Here is a 20,667-nt window from a genome sequence, read left to right as displayed (position 1 = left end):
GCTTTTTGGACATTACTTAATCGTCGCGGTTAGATGGATTAATGACTTGGATGTGACTGATGATTAAGTTAATGAACAAGACTGCAATGTTCACTAACAAGAAGCAACATTAGGAAGTTTTAGACATTAAAGAGGTTCAGTTTTAAACTTTGACAATCTAGAAATAAATGTTCTGTTCAAAATGAAAGAATGAATAACAGCAGCTATCAAAGTATTTGAGACTTTAAATAATAAACCTAAAGATGAAATGGAAAAGAATAAAGAGCTACTTTTTACCAAACAATCTAAGACGGTCGTGGCAGATGCTTCCCATTGAGAGGGCGTTGAATGGCATGCGCACGATTGCGCAAGAGTCTCATCAATGCTTTCCCATAGCCACAACTAATATGACGTGCGATCTTGGCTTGGTGTGGGAAATTATTTAACGCCAAGTCAAATTTTAATACGTAATGACAGACGAGAGTTTTTGGGTAGGCCGTGAAACTGATTTGTATCGTTGTTAGGTTTGAGTATATAGGTAGCTTGATTTTTTACTGATTATTATTATTATAACCGGAAGATAGATGTGCGTTTTTTTTGCGAATTTTTTTTTACCTACTACCTATAATTATAACATAGGTTTTAATTGCTATTTTCAGATTTATAGGTATCTATTGTGTTTGAAATCATATTTATATTAAACCATATTTATAAATAGGATAAGAAAGATCTGTTCATACAAATTCCTCAACAAATATTACCTATCTACTATTACCGTGTTCCTCAACTTGCTTCTAACTCGAATCAATCATACTTAGGAAGTCTGCACTTAGACTGGTGGCATGGTTTTTATGCGGATAATTGATGGCGTGCAACGGTCGGTATTTACAACATTTTATTAGTTGTAATTATAATTATTTGAAGATGTTGCAAGGGTGATATAACGTGGTGGTTGCAATGTTGCGAAGGATGGTACTTTTATTGCCATGTTAATTATTTATGCCGAAAGTGATACGAAATTTTGAAGATGTTACATACAGCACAGATGAGTGTACCACATTTCTATGGTGTGGAAATCGACAAGAGGTTAATTGTTTATATCATAAATATACCCATAATATGATTTAGTCTAAGTTCACTAGCAAAAGAAATATTCATTCTCTCCCCTTCTGAACACGACACCAGGTAAATATAAGTTTTCATAGCACCTATGAAAGCAAAGCTTACCATCCCTAATTTCTTTCATTGTCACCTACTAGATGAAAGTTCTTCCTTATGACGTTCCTAAGGAAGTATATTCTGGCATTCTTCTTTATATGAAGCTGTAATACTTACTCGAGACATCTATGTAGGAAGTGCAGGAAGGCGGGGTCGTCTGAGCGCACTATAGTGGTCAGGGTCCGCGTGCCGGGCCTCCGCTTGCGCCCCTTCGAGTTGGTGATGCTGCGCGGCGCGCCTTTTGAGTCTGCAAGACAAATTACATATTAGTTCTTACTTAAAAAATGTAGGTCGATATACTTGCTGTTCTGGATTTGATTGTAAACTAACTGAGCCATCAGGATTTAGGAAAATAGAATGAGATATTTTAGGAAATATTGCTCTTACTTAGTGCCTATAAATCGGTGGTCTGATCAACTTAGCATATATGCTGGTTTGCTGCTTTAAAATGTATTCATAAAAAAAAGTATGTCTAGGACCTTAGTGGACCAGGAAAAAACTCCAATATGAAATATTAAAATACTTTGTTTTTCTACGTGTTGGTTACTGATAAATTGATTTGATATGCCTGAACTAGATTAATTGGGGCACAAAATTTTAATTAAATTATCTTCAGTATAGTTTGCAGTTTCAAAATATTGTCTCAAAGTCATATTGATGAAATATTGTATTTTCAGCTTATTATAATAATTAGGAATTTGTGCATACTGTACAAGTTTATATTAGACTGCTTATTAAATGGTTTTTTCTAGGTAGGCCAAATATTGTTGTCTCTTAGAAGCCCTCAAAAAAATGTTGCCATTCCGAAAACTTACCGAAAAACAGTCTCTTCCTGGTGGCATGGAGCAGCAGGTCTGGAGGAGGTGGTCCTAGCAGCTCCATGATGCAGGCTAGCTGTTCTGATTCATTCTCCCCCGGGAACAGCGGGTAGCCCGTGTGGAGTTCCGCTAGGATGCATCCTGGGGGCAACGTAAAATATCATGTAAGAAACATTTAGTAATATTGAATTTTAGAAGGTTCTAAAATTGGTATAAATAGCACCAGATCTTGTGTCTTCATAATTAATTCATGGCCATAGAAAAGTAAAACAGTCGTAATAACGAATAGTTTTGTAACAATAGTTTAAAACCAGTAGTCCAATGGCTACAATGCCCTATTTATTTTCTTTTAACTTAAATACATACAACTGCTAAACTTGAATCTTCATTCGTATGTGTCACTAAAATATGAATACATAGTAAGTATTCAGTAACTCAATTTTATGAATGACTTGAAAAAAAAAAAACAAATGAAAGTCTTCAAGCATTCACGCACATAATACAACCTGTTTGATACATCAAGATGAGTCTTTAAAACGAGTAGTAAACGAGAAGCGACCGGCCGGTAACATGGAGAACAAAATTACTAGCGGAGGTGCCATAACGGTAAATAACCTAAGAAAGTAACGCGCCAAAATGCGGGTGTGCAGGGGATGAGGAACGTTACTGTTTTTGCCCTTTAACGCCTTTCTTTGACCGGACCATTTTTTGTTATGCCTAAAATCGTTGACAGATGTCTCAAAGAACCCGAAAGCCTCTTTAGTTCCCTCGTGACTGATAATTTGGATCCTGACCTATCTGCATTATAGCATCTCCGCTTATCTTTCCTTGCTCCGTTGTCGGTAACATTCGTCATAAGTTGCGTAAAGGCTGCATTCTTTAGCTTCGATAAGTGCTGTGCGAATCGAGAGGTCACCTTTCTCCCTCACTTTCTATAGCTAAGGCCTTTTGCATGGTGTGCGATTATTCTGTTGTATCTTTTGAGATTTTATTGTAATATTTTTGGAAGATTTTTAATTTTTAGGGGGTAATAAATCTCCATAGCTTCTAAACTGATTACAGTTTTTTTTTTGAGAGCTTCATTACTCGTGATATCTACTTACACATAGTTTTTTTGCATTATGATATGGGTGTTTTAGAAACTGTTACATTGCTTGCTATATCAGGTCGTCCCCTTAAAAGATTAATTTTATTCTTATGATAGATACATTCTACTTGTCTTACCTAAAATTGCAAACCTTGCTGCAATGTTGGAATATCTACTTGCGACTATTCGTCGTGCCACTAGAAACCTGTGATTTGATTTTGCTATCGTGTTTCGTTTAAGTATTTATGATTACGATTATTTTAAGGTCAAGTAGTGTTGCAGTATCGATTACCTGTACAATATTGGAGCGTTTCAAGACTCTTAGGTTCTAAATGTTACTTTCTCTTAGTATTTATTGTTATTTCCTTATCGTTTAATATCAATAACGTTACTTTCAACTTCAAAATATATTATAGTTTCTAAGAAGACTTAGTTTACATAGTTTTTTATGTCACGACTTTTTTCGATGTCGTGTGTAAGACGCCTTTAGTTATATCATTCGGATTATCATCAGTAGTAAAACGTATCTCAGTCGCATCATTGAGCCCGTCCATTTCACTCTATTTTAGTACATTAGACAGAGAAGTGATATGAAGATTACACGCTTTAACATTTTTATAGTTTACCTAACTTTGCTTGTTTGTTTAACATCCATTCCAAATTCTCAATTGTTATGTAATTCTCTTTATATATGGCATTGCTCTTCGGCCCAATTCCTCGGTACTTCACCGAAAGAGTATTTATGGAAAACGCTTATTTAAATATTACATAACTCTTTTTAGACCACCAAGCTTTAATTGGTCTTGCGTATAGCAATTATTTTTGACATGAAGTATTTAACACGACAAGTTTTTCTTTTTCTTGTCAAATTATGATAACAATGTCAATTTTATGGTGGAGATCTTCTTGACATTTGAATTACATGTCAATTTAGCTGTTACGATAGTATTGTCGAGTACTTACTTGTATATTTTGGAATAAAGAGTGGATGAGTTGTCTTCAATAACTAGGTTATGGCTAGATTCCACCATAAGTGGATGCTTAAAATATCATCACTTTAGGAAAGTAGATTTGATAAATCTGAATACTTAACACATGAAGCGCTGAAAGCGCTTGAAACGGACCGACAAATTGTAAACAGTGGAACATTTTGTGGCCTTACCACACGGAAGCTAAATGCATGAAAGCTGCAATTGTAATAATGAAGTAAAAATTGCAATTTATTCCAGACACATACGTCGTGTATGTCATGCCATTTTGGGGTGTTGCATTACTATACAAAACATCGCAAAAATGACGACAAGACCTAAAGTCTACAGCAAAAGTAAATTTTTCAACTAAAAGTCCAGAAACTCACCCATACTCCACATATCAATAGGGGTCCCGTACTGCAGCCCCAGTATGACCTCAGGGCTCCTGTAGAACCTCGACTGGATGTAGGTGTAGACCCGCGCATGCGTGTAGCACGAGCTGCCGAAGTCTATCACCTTGATGGAGGAACTGCCTCGCGCCTTGAGGAGGATATTTTCCTGGAAGATAACCAGAATATATAAGTAGGTATGGGTGAAAAGTAACATAAATACATATGAAGAAAGAAAGCTAATTTATTCACGAGCACATAACTTGTATGTTATATTATTCTTGTAGTTTGAATTTGTTGATAAACCAAGGTTTTAGAGTACTTAAAAATGTTAAAATTTAAGCGTACATTTGATCAAACAAAAAGCCTGACTGAACTGCAAAAAGGGTCAAAACCCAAATCACGAATTTTGAGCCCAACCATTCAGGATAAGGCGGCATGCATGACCTCACGATTCAAAGGTTAAGTGAGCGAAATGATTTCTGTTCCCGAAAGTTCAAAAAAAAGGTTTTTATGTGGCTTCTGCCAGCAGTTTCACTCACGCACACCCTGGGCACTACTTCGCGCACCCAGATAAAAAGCAGCGGAAGCAGCCTATAGTTTCTCAGGATAAATGAGCTATCAAACACTGACAGAATTTTCCAGTCAAGAAAGTCCAGTAGTTCAAGCAAACAAACCAACTCTTCAGCTAGAGATAATAAGAGGCAAACAAGGAGACGAAACGCCTGATAGAAATCGAATATCACACAAGCGCGACACAAAGACGAGTCGCCGAATGAATTGCCGAAAATTTGAGGAGTAGAATTTATTTCTTGAAGGTTGGAAGGCGGAACTTACAGGTTTGAGGTCACAGTGTATGATGCTCTCCGCTTCCAGCAGCCTGAGACACCGTAGGAGGGAGCTCGCGAACCTCCTGATGAGGCTCAGACTGAAGCCCTGGTAGTTGTTCTTCTTGATCAGCTCGTATAGGTTGATACTGGAAATGTAAATTAATTTTTGGTATAAAATTGCTTGTACATGTGTAAATGTATCTTCAGTTTTCCGTACATTAGTGTATATGTCATCTTAGCAATAATTGTATCCCTTTTAACTTTTTAAGGAATAAGTAAGATATCTAAAGCTTGGTTGATGCATGAGGCATCTTTTGCAGTAGTGATAAACGACAAAAATAGTGATACACTAATAAGACAAAAATATTTTTTTAGATCTTAAGGTATTTCTAGATGCTAACATGAAATCTATGAAACTTTCGTAAACGTAAAATAGATTAGTTTTAAAGCTTAAAGAAAATCTATAATAAAAGCTCACCTCATAAGCTCAAAACTGATACACAAATGATTTCTAAAGTAGAAATAATCCAGCATATGTATCACATTGTGCGCTTGGTCCTTATCCTTCAGCCGCAGATGGTCCAACACCCTGACTTCCACCAGGGCCTGATGGTGGAACCGCTTCTTGTTCCTGATGATCTTGATGGCGACTTGCGTGCCGTTGCGGTGGTCGTGGGCCCTGATCACCTGGCCGAAGGATCCCTTGCCTATCACTTCGAGGATCTCGTATCTGTAGGCTATGTGGTCGTGGATTTGCTGGAAAGAAGAGGATGAAATTTTTGATTAGCTAGAGGGTTTTGAGCCCCCGCACACTAAAGACTAAACTGTCGGCTATTAGTTGATCTTATATGCCAGGAATGCCCGTGAATCCAGTCATTAGTATATTTTTTGTCGCTCTAATACCTGCCGGATACCTGATTGTTGGAATATCTCTATATCTACTGCATGACTTATTAGCTCGATCAATCATCAGCCTACCAAAAATTTGCAGTTTACGGAGCTGCTCTTATAAAGATTATTTTCTCAGGCATCCACGGCCTATTGGCTTAAATATTTAACACGTTACAACTGGCAACATTTTGCAAGCTTTGCATACATGTGTAGTAGCCTTAACAATAATAATTAAAGCCTCCATATCTCAAGATAGACAGCTAATAGCCCAAAACAAGAATGAATGGCACTACAATGGTGACCTCCCGCCCCGTTCGGACTTCAATCCTAAATTAGAATTGGAAAGTAAATAGAAACTACAGTCTACCTCATCAATATGGGCATTTAATTGGCAGTTTCCTTAAAGGTAACATATTATGTAAATTAATTATGTATGTGTATTCTCAGCAAAATTGCAGGGTTTAATTTCACTTGCGTCCCGTGGAAACCACTAGCTGTACCAGGATAAATTGTAGCCTGTAGTCCGGAGATAGTGTAGCTTCCCAGCGGGGAAAGTATATTTCAAGTCCGTTTAGTAGTTTTCGAACTTTCAGGATACAAACAAAGAAATAAAAATGTTTTCCTCTTTATAATACAAATTAAGAGGGAGTTAAATTGAAGGGCATAGGTACCTCTATATATTATCTCATTTGGGTACATTGTTTCTAAAGGTAAATTGATGTTTTGGCAAAAGTAGATTCACGCAGTTTCGTGAATCAACTTATGCATAATAAACTAATTATAGATTTTTGACATAAATAGACTAAAAGCCCATTACGCTATCCATTAGTGTGCTCTTAAATAATGGCATACAGATTTTAAATTTTTTTTAATGATAATATAATAGTAAAATAAGTATATCCAAGAATAGGAAAGCTTTATATCGCACACCTAGAATCCTAGATCTAAAGAGGGTTAACTCAAAAAAAACATTTAACAAGACGAAAAACTGCTTCCTTCGCCCCTGTGCGTTGTAGAAGTGTTCTGTATAAAACAATGCTTTTTGTATGCAACTAGAAGATATTTTTTGAATCTGTTTTGATGGTCGATGGGCATTCGTCTAAGGAATTTGATGTAAAGCATGACTCAACTCGATTTTTAAGTTAATCCCCTTTAGATTCTAGTGCGTAGTGTGCAATATTAAACCTGAGTACCATCAGCGACGATAAAAGGCTTCATATTACGTTCGCTCAATGTTTAAATATTGAAAAAGAATTTAATATTTTCAGTTCAGGTCCCAAAAGGTTACAAAACAGGTCAGGGTCAACATTTTTTGTGCGCAAAAGCAGAAATCCTTTGATTATAATTCAATGCTCGACTTTCGTACAATTAATTTGGAATAATATCGGCTCTCTCAATTCCCATTTCGGTATCCTATTTAAAATTCCATTTGAATAAATTCTTGGTTATAACAAATCCGTATTTTATACATTTTTGTAATTATTTGTATAAAAGGCTTTGGGTTTTAATAAGCGTATAAGCAAACTCAGGATGCTTGTTTAATAAATATTTAATCGAATATTTAATCTTGTTCATGTACGTTTCATAAAATTGGTACATCTATTTACCGATAACAGAGATACTGGGGAGTTTGTTGCACAACATGGGCTGGGCTATAATAATATTACTAATACTGAAACACAAGTATCTATTTGGGGACAGCAAAACTTTCATCCCTAAAACGTTCTTCTAAAAATTAACTCTTCTTTGTCTACATATACTACATCTTTCTTACCTTATTATAGCTACCGTTTTCATCATCAAATCCGCAGTTGTTGGGCAGGTTAGCCCTGGCTTGCACCTTGTTAGCTTCCAGTCCCAGGAACCAGATCTCCGGGTACTTCCTCACCTCGTTCCTCTCCCATTCCGATAGCCTGTCTCCGTACAGCTTTAGTGCTTCTGGAAAGAAAAAGATAATCATGTTAGAAACATAAAAAATTGTGTCTTTTGTTTTTAATTACAATCAAAAAAGTCTTCTTGGGGATGTTCGTCATCATCATCAGCCTTTTTAATGTCCCTCTGCAAAGGCCTCTTCTCAAAAACAGAAGAAATGAGCATTAATCATCACGCTTGCTCGAGGCGCATTGACAATTTCAGACTTTCCTCGATGTTTCCTCATGTTGTTTTCCTTCATCTTTACTCAATCATTGGTATCCAAGATATACCTACTTGAAAATTACATATGAGCTTAGAAAAGTTACATTGGTGCTAGTCTGAACTGCAGTCGATACGGTCACGCGATTGTGAGAAGCTGGCTACTTTAACTACCGTGATAAGAGGCATGTACCCTGCAGTGAGACAACAAAAAGCCTGATGACATACCACCAATCTTCAAAAGCCCAATTCCCTATAACAACTTCTTATCTTCGATACAATAGATTACATCAGTTGAGCTATAAATCTGTAGCTTCCATAGTGACCCGTATCCATCATGGCGGCCACTGTGACGTCACTGGGGGTAATGACGCGGTATTACACGTGTTATACATAAATAATATACAAAAAGGAAATATTTTTTATGTATTTTCTAAGAGATGTAACTATAGGGATAGGTTTCAGTCGTTTCCTTGTTATACAATACGTAATTTGATGTTAGCTTCTTTTTCCTGAAGGCATTTTCTTTTGATAGAATCCTCTAAGGTACTTTATAGATGAGATCTAAGATCTATCTTGCTGGGCTGCGGGATTGTTCGAAAGAGTTACCGCGGCCCTGGTACATAAAAGGCCTACGACGGAACACGGCGGTTTTTAGTCAGTAAGAGTCTGACACTCCCTCACCGCTGCTAACCCACAGCGGGATTTGATGATCATTTGATGATTCTTGACGTCGTTAAAGAAAACATCTATCTTGCTCTAATACGTTAACTGATCAGTTCCATAATTCTATCGCTAGTAGATAAAATTATCTATTCAAAATTAAACGCGTAGAGAAAAACCTTTACTTGAAGTTGAAAATTGTGAACAATCCAAATATATTTTAGGTCCCTATTCAAAAGTGATCCAGAAATACCTCCACGTGCAGGGCGCAAGGGTCTAAATATACAAGAATCTACATATATACGTAGTAGTATTCTAAAAGGGTCCGTGCCTATGACGTCACAACAACGTGACGACAGATAGAATGGGCACGTGTATGTGCGTCATTATTAATATGTAGATAGAATACAATGTGTGTTACGTATTTGGGCCCTTACGAAATATAGACAATAATCTGTAGCCGATAATATGAACCGGAAAAGGCTGTTTGGGTGAATGTGCTAATGTCAAGGACGGCCTGTCCGATTTGAAAATATTTAAATGTTGGTGTTATGAATTTTCACCATTTATTGAAAAATACTAAAGAGGCAATTATTTAATCTCTATTCAATTATTTTATTTTATTTATTGGGGACAAAAAGCAGTTACATGTTATAAACTATAAGTTTTACAATATAAATAGGTGAACATATTTACCCACACCATTGTCCACGGGTTAATAAGTGAATAACTAAGAAAGAGAGACGTGTCATACATCAGTAATTCAATCGCAATTAAATAAATATTAAAAGCAAATAACAAAACGCGCCCCGAGAAGTGAGGGTCGGTGGTGCAGCATACCAAGCATAAGTTATAGGTACTCATTGAAACCTGCATCAAATAGAGTAAGGCCTCATTAAATCCATCAAGGATACACCTAGAAAATGAAACAAACCTGGAAAGACTTCAATATAAATAGTGCTAGTATTGACATAGGTCAGGGTCTGACCGTGAACTGGAAATGCAGGGCTGCTTAATACAACCGTAGTAATACTGAAGTAAACTATGTATATAGCTAACACAGATGTTGTTCAAATAAAATTAAATTACTCGACTTTATGAAAGACGTTTGCGTCAATTTGGTTCTACTTTTCAAGGACCGAATGGAAGAATCGAGTCATTATAAAATGACGTGTAAAAAGTTTTTCAATCCAGCTCCCACTTCTCCTGATTACTCTAGTAAACACGTATGATAGAGTACGACACCGTAAAGTGAGTAGACTATACAGATCTGAAAAATTTCTACGCATCGCTTGATTGACAGCCTCACAAATAAACGCAAAGAAGTAGAATCACAAAAAATAACCATTTCTTCTCATTATTTACTCCAAGTTCTTACTCTACAAGACTAGAAAAAGTTTTAGCAAAAACTGAAGAGCTGTACAAAATAATAGACTTATGTCAAGGCTTCTATCAACCAGTGACAGCCCTAACCATGAGCTATAAGTTGCAAGTGGTGACTGGAGAGGACTTTATAGCTTGCCCAGCGCGAGATAGCACTCACGTCTTACAATTTATTGCCGAGTCCTGCTCTAAATGTACTAGCTAGTGAATAGTGTTATATTCAGGGTTTATTGATTAGTTTAGAAGTGAAGATATGTTTGAGATAGGTCAGAAGCATGAATGCATAAGGTTATTTGGAGTTACAAATTCAAGGAGGAGGATCAAGTTTAGGTACGATAGACGTAGGGACATAGATGTCTTATCTCACGAAAGCGGTGAACCACACTTGTGTGTGCTTAAACAAGCACAAATTATCTTTCTATGATTCGGCGTTTCAGGCACTACTGGGTCCCAATTCTCCTAATTTTACTTAAGCGACATACGATTCACGTTCGACTCGATTCGACTGATATCCGATCCCGACTCGATTACGATTGAAGCGTATGTGGCATTCCGCTATTTTTTCTTTGAAATAAACGTTTTTATCCTTTTCTGTCATTCAATAATGAATAATTTTGTCTGCAAATGATTTACGATTGCAAAATGATTGTACAGCAAACTACCGTATTACCAAAATAGCAGACCAATCGCACACCAATCAAATGTCAATCGAATACGATTGGTCTTTTATTAGTAGCAGAATGCCCGATATGGTTAAAACTGCTATTGCGATCATATTGCGATTCGATTTCTATTCGATTTTGACATTATTAACTTAGGAGAATCGGGCCCCTGAGCGCTGCTAAGCTTACACAAAGGTACCAGAAAATATGCTGTAAGTTTTTTTGATAAACTAAGCGTAACTTTGTTTTCGATTTTGACCAATTGAACACAGGGTTCAGGAACCTATGAATAGTAATCATCTTGCTTGAGGGTTTTAACGAAACGATCAAGGCTTTCATAAAAAACAGTACCTTATAAATAAACAAACAGGCTTACAGAGAGAACAATTCATTTAAAAACTCTTAACCCAACCAACCCATCACAAATTATTTTTAGAATTTTCAAACAACCGTGTTATTTACCCGTTTCCTTTATTTATTTCAGTTTCAATTTAAATACTTTTCGCAAGGGTTTTCAATAAACAGTGGTAGCGTTGATAGGAACCTTTTTATTTACTGAAACATCAGCTATCTATTGGTTGTTTTGTATTCAGGCTCACGTACTGAATTCTATTTTATTGACTGCTAGCATTTGCATGAAGATTTCAGAGTATCTTGGAGGCCATTTTGTAGGCTGAGTTATGGCGTATTGGTTAGTAGAGGAAACTGGTGCAAGATGTTTGGTAAATACGATGTATCAATAGTACCTAAGCTTGTGTACGTATTGTGAATCTAGTTTAATGTATGGGATGGTTCAAAATGTAAACATAAACGGAGTTTAGAAATATTTTTATGAAAATTAGCTACTTATTTGCATATTCGTACCTAATCGTTTTACGCGGTAATTTACTAAATAATAATATTAGTAAATGACCGGCATAAAAAACAATGAGTTATATACGTTTTTCGCATTTTCCTAATTATCTAATATACGCTATACAAGTATTATAAATCTCTGTTATGAACGCATTAAGCGGTAAACAGCTCATTAGGTATTCTTATAAGTTATACTTACGGACTTAAAGCTGCGGCTACGTTAATGAGGAAAAACGGGGAAATTACTCATTCTTGGATACTTGGGCGACTTCCTATTCAGGCATGTATTTTTTATTTGTTTCATCCCATTATTTAAAAAAAACATAGGTAATAATAATGGCGTCCACGGCCGATTTCGGCCACGGCGGCTGTTCTCATCTAAGGAGCTCAGCCAGCTGCGCAGGACATATTATAGTACACGAGCATTTGCGTAGACACAGGTGTACTCCCTATTCCTTCACTCTCATAACCCGATGGGACGGCAATCCGACACGACCGGAGAGAGATCAGGCGCAGGACCGACATTTACGTGCTCTCCGATGCACGGGTGAATCATTCACCAACTTCCAGACTACGGGCTGCTTTGTGAAAGTTTCGAAAACCCACAAAGCGATTTCGGCCCGACCCGGGAATCGAACCCGAGACCAACAAGGCAGTTAAACATAGGTACTAAGCTGTAAACTGTACGAGTAAAAAAAAAAAATTTTAATATAACTACTGGACAAGCGTCAAATGTCCATAAGAAGTATTTTCCCCAGTGGATAGCTAAAGTAAGATTAATGTCACCTTTATACACATTGCGGCATCCTATTTTGCAGGCATTCACAAAACATCATATTTTTTTTTTTAATTACATGAATGGTAACAGAGCCATAATACTTAAAGAGAGACAGACAACCATTACGGACTTTTAATGGTAAGTATACTGGTGAAAGATCTTCCTTTGTTTTAAATATTTTTAGTAATTTCATTAATGGAATACAAATCTTGACATTTCCGGCTATGATGATACTCAACGAACGAGCTAAGGCTAGATTTTTCTTTTAGTGATGCTTATGTCTAGATTATACTTTAATAGAGTAAGTTTTTAAATATTATTCTGGTAACCTTAAATAATTTCTATATACCTACGTATCTCTATCACCTGGTCGGTTTTTGAGTCTTTCTCAATGGTTAATTGTCGCCTAACGCGGTGTCCTGCGTGAGCGACGAACGCGACGCGACGCGACGCAACACGACGCGACGTAATGCGACGCGATGCTATACGCGACAGATGTCCTACGTGATTTTGGTCATTACTTCTCAAATCATGGAGAAGTTGTGTTACAATTTTGCTTGAAAGTTCATATTTAAAGTACAGACAGCAACAATCTTCCAACTTGTTTGTACTAATAAACGATTTCTTTAATATTTATGTTTTTTTTGTCCCACAACAATCAACGCTTCTGAATAGTTCGCGGTGTCGCGTCTGGTCGCCCTCAAAACAAGTACGCGTTACGTCGCGTCTCGCCGCAGACTGTCACATAGGCCGCATGTAGGGAATTCCTTTGAGTTGATCGCGTTCGTCGCGTTCGCAGCGTCGCGTCGCGTCGCGTTCGTCGCTCACGCAGGACACCGCGTAAAACATGAAAAGATCTACCAAAATAAATGAATATACAAAAATACTCTGAGATTGGCCACTGTATTCTTTCTGCCAGTACATACTTTTTGTTTGTCATTTCCACGACACATGGTTAAAACTTAAAAAATATCCAGACATTGTGATTATCAAATGTTATCCAGCTCTAAACTGTTCTTTTTCATAGCACCATTTGTAGATATCAGTAGGTACCAGAATTATCACACTATCTCTTTCCTACTTAAACTTGAAGTAAGTAAGTATAACACTGACGAAGAACATTACAATTTCCTACCCGCGGGATCCGTTTTCCTCTGAGACTGTGACGTCACTTAGCGTCCTCATACGTCATGGTTAATAGGATTCGCGAGTTCACTCATGACGTTATCTTTTATAGGATTGGAAATCTTGACACTTGTGTTAAAATGCTGTTTTCATGGTTCATGGTAATTTTGTTTGGGATCCTGGGTTCGACTCCTGGGTCGACCCGAAATCACATTTTGGGTTTTTTAGAAACTATTACTCGGATTCTATTATTCTCGGAGTCTGAAAGTTGGTGGTGGTACACCCATTCTAAGTCCATCCATCGACAATAGTCAGGTTTTTGATCTCACAAAGAACTAACATCACAGATTTCCAAACACTAAAAATAAAATATATTTCAATTCCCTTGACACATAAGTAAGTTCAATTACCAAACGTTTGTCGAAACCAATGTAATTCGATCCTAACATGTTCGTACTAGGGTACTCAACTCGCGTTAGTTTTAACGAGAAACCGACTTGCCCAAGGGGATATATCGCTCCAATAACTACCACCAATAAATATACTCAAAGATTTATTCGTGTGTAAGTTTTTATATATTTCAGGTTCAGTTAGTAGAAGTACTTTTGATATATTTAGCTGTAACTAAGTTCGGTTTCAAAGAATATACCTAACCTTGAGTATAAATCCGATTTGGCTGAAATAAATTTTGAAAGGGCAAGTGTTGTTACTGATGTAAACTTCGTAAATGATGAACTTGAATATACCTCCGACTAAACGCATTTATAACATCTTTGAAATACCCTCTCGCAACTTTTTGTTGGAGCTTCCTGCTTTTGTAAAGGTAATGGTTGCCAGACTCAGTTAATTTGTACATGATACAGTTAGTTTGTATGATGAGAAAAAAAAACAACAAACGAGCGACATACCTTTATTTTCAAAATCCTTTCATTATCATTTTCATCCAAACGTAAAAAAAGCATTAAACAGTTAATTACCGTTGAAAATTAAAGATGGCGTCGGCGTCAGTTGGTTGTTCCCGCGCAAATTACGAATCTGCCAGAAATGGATAAATGCGTTCCTTCTTAGTGACAGAATTAACTCCCAGGCGACGAATTAAGAGGCTTTCTACTCTTGTATTTACAGTTTTGCTATAATTGCTCATATCTGCTGGGAGGTTTAAATGGCTGTTGTTGATTTCTTTACAGCCTTGACAAACTAGTGAGCTTAAGCTGCCTAGCGAGTTTGGGAGGTGTCAGAAGAGATCTGTGCCCTGCAATGTGCCAATAAATACCTAGGCTGATGATGATGATGACTCCGGCAACAAATTTTTATCTTTTCTGATGTACGAAACAAGCTAAGAGGAATCGTCAACCTAGTCTAATTTGACAGTCCTTCGGATGCTCTCTTTAATGACAGAAACTCCTAACCTGATAATATTCAGACAACAATCTATAAAAAGCAATAAGATTTAATTAATCCTTCAACGGCAAGCACTTCACAAGGAACTATCGGAACTTATATAAACTTTACCGCAAACACGTAACAACCATTAGGTAGGTGAACTTAAAACTGTAATATGACAAGTTTATACCATGGCCCTCTGAACTAGTGTAATTGAATAGTATAGTTCAGAAACCACTTAATAACGTCTCTCTTCGTTTAGAAACGAAAGGTCGTAAGTCGGTTATTAGATTATGTTGTTGTGTTTTGTTTTGATAGCTTTTACTTGAGATTATTGGACGTGTGATAGATGAGGGAGTCAAGGTCTGATAGGCAGTCGCTCCTTGTAAAATATTGGTTACTCAGCTGCATGCGGTTAGACTGGAAGCCAACCCCAACATAGTTGGGAAAAGGCTGGGCAGATGACGATTGGACGTATGATTGATGAAACTGTATATTAGTTTTTACCTGAAAATCTTCATATTGTATTTGAAGATTGCAATGCGTACTGCTTAATGTTTGTACACCAATGGCAGTCGTTGTAAGTTATCAGAAGTTAGAAAGTCTGAGAAGTATTCTTACATATCAAAATAGCATTGAAAAATGAGCAGCCAGTGAAGTTCCATCTCGACCGACTCAATAAAGAAAGTGACAATTTAAAACGTTTTAAAGCTCCTAGACAAAGCGTCTGAGCAAAGTGCTCTCTAGAGTCGTATTATCCAATCCATGTGTATGTTCTGCAATATACATATAGCAAGAATAACTCACTGATCGAACAGTTATAACTTCTGGATCTAGAAAACATGAAACTTTCCAAACATGGTTTTGATAAATTACCAAATACCAAAAACAAGTCATTTCAAGTAATATCCAGCTAGAATGTCAAATATCAAAAAGGTTGCGGTAAGGAATAGGTACACGAGCGGAAAAAACGAACTTTCTCATAAAGAAAGCTAAGAATTTATTCATAAAAAAGGTATCCCGAACGTTCCTTTTTACGAAAGCAACGCGAACTTTATTGAAAGTTTTCAAAATATGTAGATGAGACTTTTACAGGATTTGTTTTTCTGACCTTTGAATTGCGAAGATTTTTTTTAAAGATGTTAAAATGAGATTATTTTTAGATACCATTTTACTTAACAAAGTTATTACAAGCTGAGGAGAAAACTTTCTCTTACAGCAATTTAAGTATATTTTATATTAGACTAGTTGGTCCCTACTGTCGTTCTTGCGCCCCCAGTAGTTTTCGCAACCGAATAAAAAAAATGATTTAAAACAGCCTCAGTAAACGACGATTTAATTATTTTTCAGGATAAGTCAGGAGACATTTAATCTTACCACCAACAGTGAAAGCTACAACCGCTCCAATTTAACTATATACTACCAAAATCCAAAACAACTATCCAAACTATAAATCCTAAAATTTGGCACTGAACGCGACCTACCGAATTCAGCAAAAATAGGTAGCGGGTAGGTGACTGTGCCAAATCACTGCAGGCCATTGACACAGCCGCGATTCTGCCATCCAATTCGCTTAACAGAGAGAACCTCGGACTGTATACTAAACAGTCGGTCTACAGTTGTCCCCATGGTAGGCAGTTATTTTTATAATCTGCAGGGCTAAATCCTGCCGGGGCTGCGGGATTGTTAGAAACAGTTACCGTCCTGGTACATAAAGGGTTTAAGAAGGAACATGATGGGTTTTAGTCAGTAAGAGTCTGACAGTCCCTCAGGCTGCACCCAAAGCGAGAGGGCATCTGAAGATTTCGCGAAAAAAAAATTGGTTGGTATTTTTTAGGGTTCCGTACCCAAAGGGTAAAACGGGACCCTATTGTTTTCGCTCTTTTGTCCGTCCGTCTGTCCGTCCGTCCATCCGTCTACTATATACGTATATAGTAGACGGACGGATACGGATATAGTATACGTATATGTTCTATGAGCCCAAACAAACTATCGGCCAACTAAAAGTTTACAGCCTGCTCTAAAAGCTGGAAGGCTAGTTGGTGAGCACACTGAACACCCATTGTGTTCGGCTTTAGTGTTATTAAATCGCTTTTTGTCAACTGAACTGCGTTGCAGCGCTGCAGCCGCTTTTTGTTAAGCGCTATCGCGAGTGTGCAAGTGATTTCGGATGACCGGTTTGTGCGATGATTTTTGGCATAGATGTTTGTTTAAAATATTTAGTTAAAACATTTTATTCTGAACAGACTACTACTTGTATAGTATCGTAATACTGTAGCAAGTAGCTTTATCTTACTTATCTACCACAGTATCAGGTTGAGGATGAGGCATCTACGGGTACTTACAAAGCTAAAAAGTTAGTCAAATAATTTGTTTAGCGAAATTCTGGACCGATCTAAAACAATATTTCAGTAGTAGATAGCCCATTTATCAAGGAAGGCTACTTTCTATTCGGATACGCAAAGTAGGTCCCACAGGACACGAGTAAAATTGCGAGAAACAGGATATAAATTAGCTCAGTTTCAAACTAGAGTCAAAAACAAAGATTCCCATATTTTTTACAGAATCTCTCCACTATTTTCACAAAAAACAAGACGTCATTAGTCATTATGTGACACCGTGACACACGGCACATTTTCTTGGTCCAATTGAGTGTCATGTTGACCTACTTGCAGGTCCGAGAGCTCTCCAAATAAATGGCGGACACGGCCTGTCTATCCGTATGTGGCTTACCGATCGGTAGCTATAGGTGTAAAGCAAGGTCAGTATTTTGTATAGCTGTGGTCTTTTTGGGACAGGAATAAGAGGAATTGCGTTAAATAATTCAAAGCTAGAAACTATCACTACATATTAGAAAAGAAAATCCCACCCAAAACAAAAATGTGAAAGACTGCCAAGTTCGATAATATGGGAATGCTTCGCCTATAAAAGAAGTGAGATCTGAATAAGTACCAAGTTCCATACACATACCTCAGTTAAAAATAGTTAAAAAAAAAAAAAAAAAAAAAAAAAAAAAAAAATTTTTATTTATCACCACAAGGATACAAGTAATAAGCTAGTATAGTAACACATAATTTCACATTATATTATAGTGGTTCATATGCCACAAACGTTACACCCTATCCCCTGAACTAGGTATAGCCTGTATCTCAGGAGATAGTTTGTTCAGTACAAGTCTCAATCATAATTGATTAACTTTTGTGTGTCACTGCTTGAATGCTTCGCCTATAAAAGAAGTGAGATCTGAATAAGTACCAAGTTCCATACACATACCTCAGTTAAAAATAGTTACTTTTTATAGTTCGGCCATTCAGAGAATGCGTTCCTGACACGTCGCGATTGAACTGACGACGTAACTTTGCAATGGCGTTGCAGTTACGATAAAAATATTTTTGCTGGTTGTTTACCGTTTTAACAATTGAGGAGCATTAAAACAACATTATTATATCAATAATCAATGAATGTTATTACGTCGTCAGTTCAATCGCGACGTGTCAGGAACGCATTCTCTGAATGGCCGAACTTATAATGATGTTACTTGGAAAGTTTTCATACACCTTGTTATAAACCTACTATATAAACGCAATGAATCAAGTATTTAATTTTCTATTAAACCTTGCCAAGTAACATCATTAAAAAGTAACTATTTTTAACTGAGGTATGTGTATGGAACTTGGTACTTATTCAGATCTCACTTCTTTTATAGGCGAAGCATTCCCATATTATCGAACTTGGCAGTCTTTCACATTTTTGTTTTGGGTGGGATTTCATTTATTTTTGTAAGGTTGTTTATTTTATTTTTTTCTTATGATGAAGTTAGTTAAAGGAATGTCTCATTTATACTATCTTTTAGATTTTTTAATATGCACTATGTTTCTTACAAAGAAATGAACTAGATTAACTAAATGGACTAGATTTACCAACTGACTGACATGACATGTTATCATATATTATGTTCGTGGATCAAAGTTACACATTCGTTATTTTCGAAAGTGATTCACACTTGGCCGTTTTCAGATTTTTATTTTACTTCTAACTACACTATTTTACTTCTAACTAAACTAAATACAAACCATTCGAAGATATATTATATAAATATAGATAAATTTAGTTCGTTTTAGTTCCTTAAGGGTATAAATTTACACCGGGTATAAAACACCTTCATTATTTTGAAACCGACTCACACTTGGCCATTTTCAGATTTTTCCCTTTACCTTGACATAAAGACCTACCTCCATGCCAAATTTCAAGTCAATACGACCATTGGAAGTGGTCTAGGTTTTTGATGAGTGAGTCAGTGAATCAGTCAGTCAGTGAGTGTATAGTAAAAATAGCGATTTTCTGACGTCAATATCTCAAGACCTACAATAGGTATATTAATGAAATTTTGTATTTTAGATAAGTGAGGGGGTCTCAATAGATACTAGAAATTTGATATGCGTAAATAAAATAGATTTTGAGTTACAGGGGGGTCGAATTTGGCCCGAAATGGTTCGTGTAATATAACCCACGGCCGGTGTGTCGCTTTTTTTGCTCGAACTTGGCGGACACACTGCCGTGTGTCTAGATCTGTCCGTGGGGGAAAACTCAAAAACAATCGTATTGATTTCAAACATTCTCCAGATGCAGTTTACTATAATTTCCAAGTAGATCACATTCTAGGACAAAAACCCGCATTTTTTTCTGTGATTCCTTCAGTAAAACGAAAAACTTCCCGCACGTGCCAAACAAAATCAATACTGCATAAAAAGGGAATACTTTTGACCTTTACTTTAATCATATTACCTTTTTTAAAAACCAGGGTGCAAGCCACGGCCCGAGCGAAATATTATGACTTCATTTCGTGTAGGCGTGAGAAGTGGACTCTTATACTGGATATTATTTGCTTATTTACGCTACGTGTGTAAGAGCCTATCAATATTGCAAAGAAGTCTTTCTCGATGTTGGCTGTCTAACACACTGTTTTTTTTTTTCAAATCGAATGAATAGTCATTGAGAGCGTCAAAGCAAATAAAGGGATTACGCTTTGGAATCGTGCATCTAGTTTTGACGTTTCGAAATAGCTTTCATAGGCCTATTAGATTTTTTTATAAATCTAAAGGTGGAAAAGAATCTAGTAAATAAACTTTCTCACCTTGTCAAATAAACTAACGCCATGTGGCTTGAAATAGCAACTGTAACAACACGCTGATAAATATTAAATTGTGTAAAGGGAGCTGGAGACGCTCGTAAAATTACTCTCTGTGTTATCTGGGACTTTGTGACCGAATAGTTTTTAACTGTGGTTTGTTACTGTTGTTATGTTGACAAGAAATAAATATTGTAAATGATTTGAAAATAAAAGGGTTGAAAAATTGTAAAGTCCAGTTGTTTTAGGTTTATATCTGCGAATAAACCTGGTGTTCTGATTTTTACTGAATTATAATACACTCTTATTGGCTTTGCCGCATTGTAATTAAGACGTGAAAAATGGATATTGATATCGTCATAATCATCCATTTG

At 36.6% G+C, this 20,667-nt stretch overlaps 1 protein-coding gene across 1 annotated transcript in view; it reads right to left on the bottom strand.

The window, feature by feature from the left end:
- LOC124646183 (dual specificity tyrosine-phosphorylation-regulated kinase 2-like) overlaps positions 1–20,667 on the bottom strand; it is a 68,919-nt gene that overhangs the window by 12,156 nt on the left and 36,096 nt on the right. Inside the window, exons 3-8 of the mRNA XM_047186267.1 lie at positions 7,958–8,121; positions 5,771–6,048; positions 5,300–5,438; positions 4,460–4,631; positions 2,013–2,156; positions 1,315–1,444 (exon numbers count right to left, since the gene is read on the bottom strand). Of these exons, the coding sequence (XP_047042223.1) occupies positions 1,315–1,444; positions 2,013–2,156; positions 4,460–4,631; positions 5,300–5,438; positions 5,771–6,048; positions 7,958–8,121 (1,027 nt within the window). The remainder of the gene's footprint in view (positions 1–1,314; positions 1,445–2,012; positions 2,157–4,459; positions 4,632–5,299; positions 5,439–5,770; positions 6,049–7,957; positions 8,122–20,667) is intronic.

The sequence above is a fragment of the Helicoverpa zea genome, chromosome 3 (genome assembly GCF_022581195.2).
Source record: "Helicoverpa zea isolate HzStark_Cry1AcR chromosome 3, ilHelZeax1.1, whole genome shotgun sequence".
In the NCBI taxonomy this organism is placed as follows: domain Eukaryota; kingdom Metazoa; phylum Arthropoda; class Insecta; order Lepidoptera; family Noctuidae; genus Helicoverpa; species Helicoverpa zea.
Note: the sequence above shows the minus strand (reverse complement) of the source record. Positions and strands in the feature narration are given on the sequence as shown.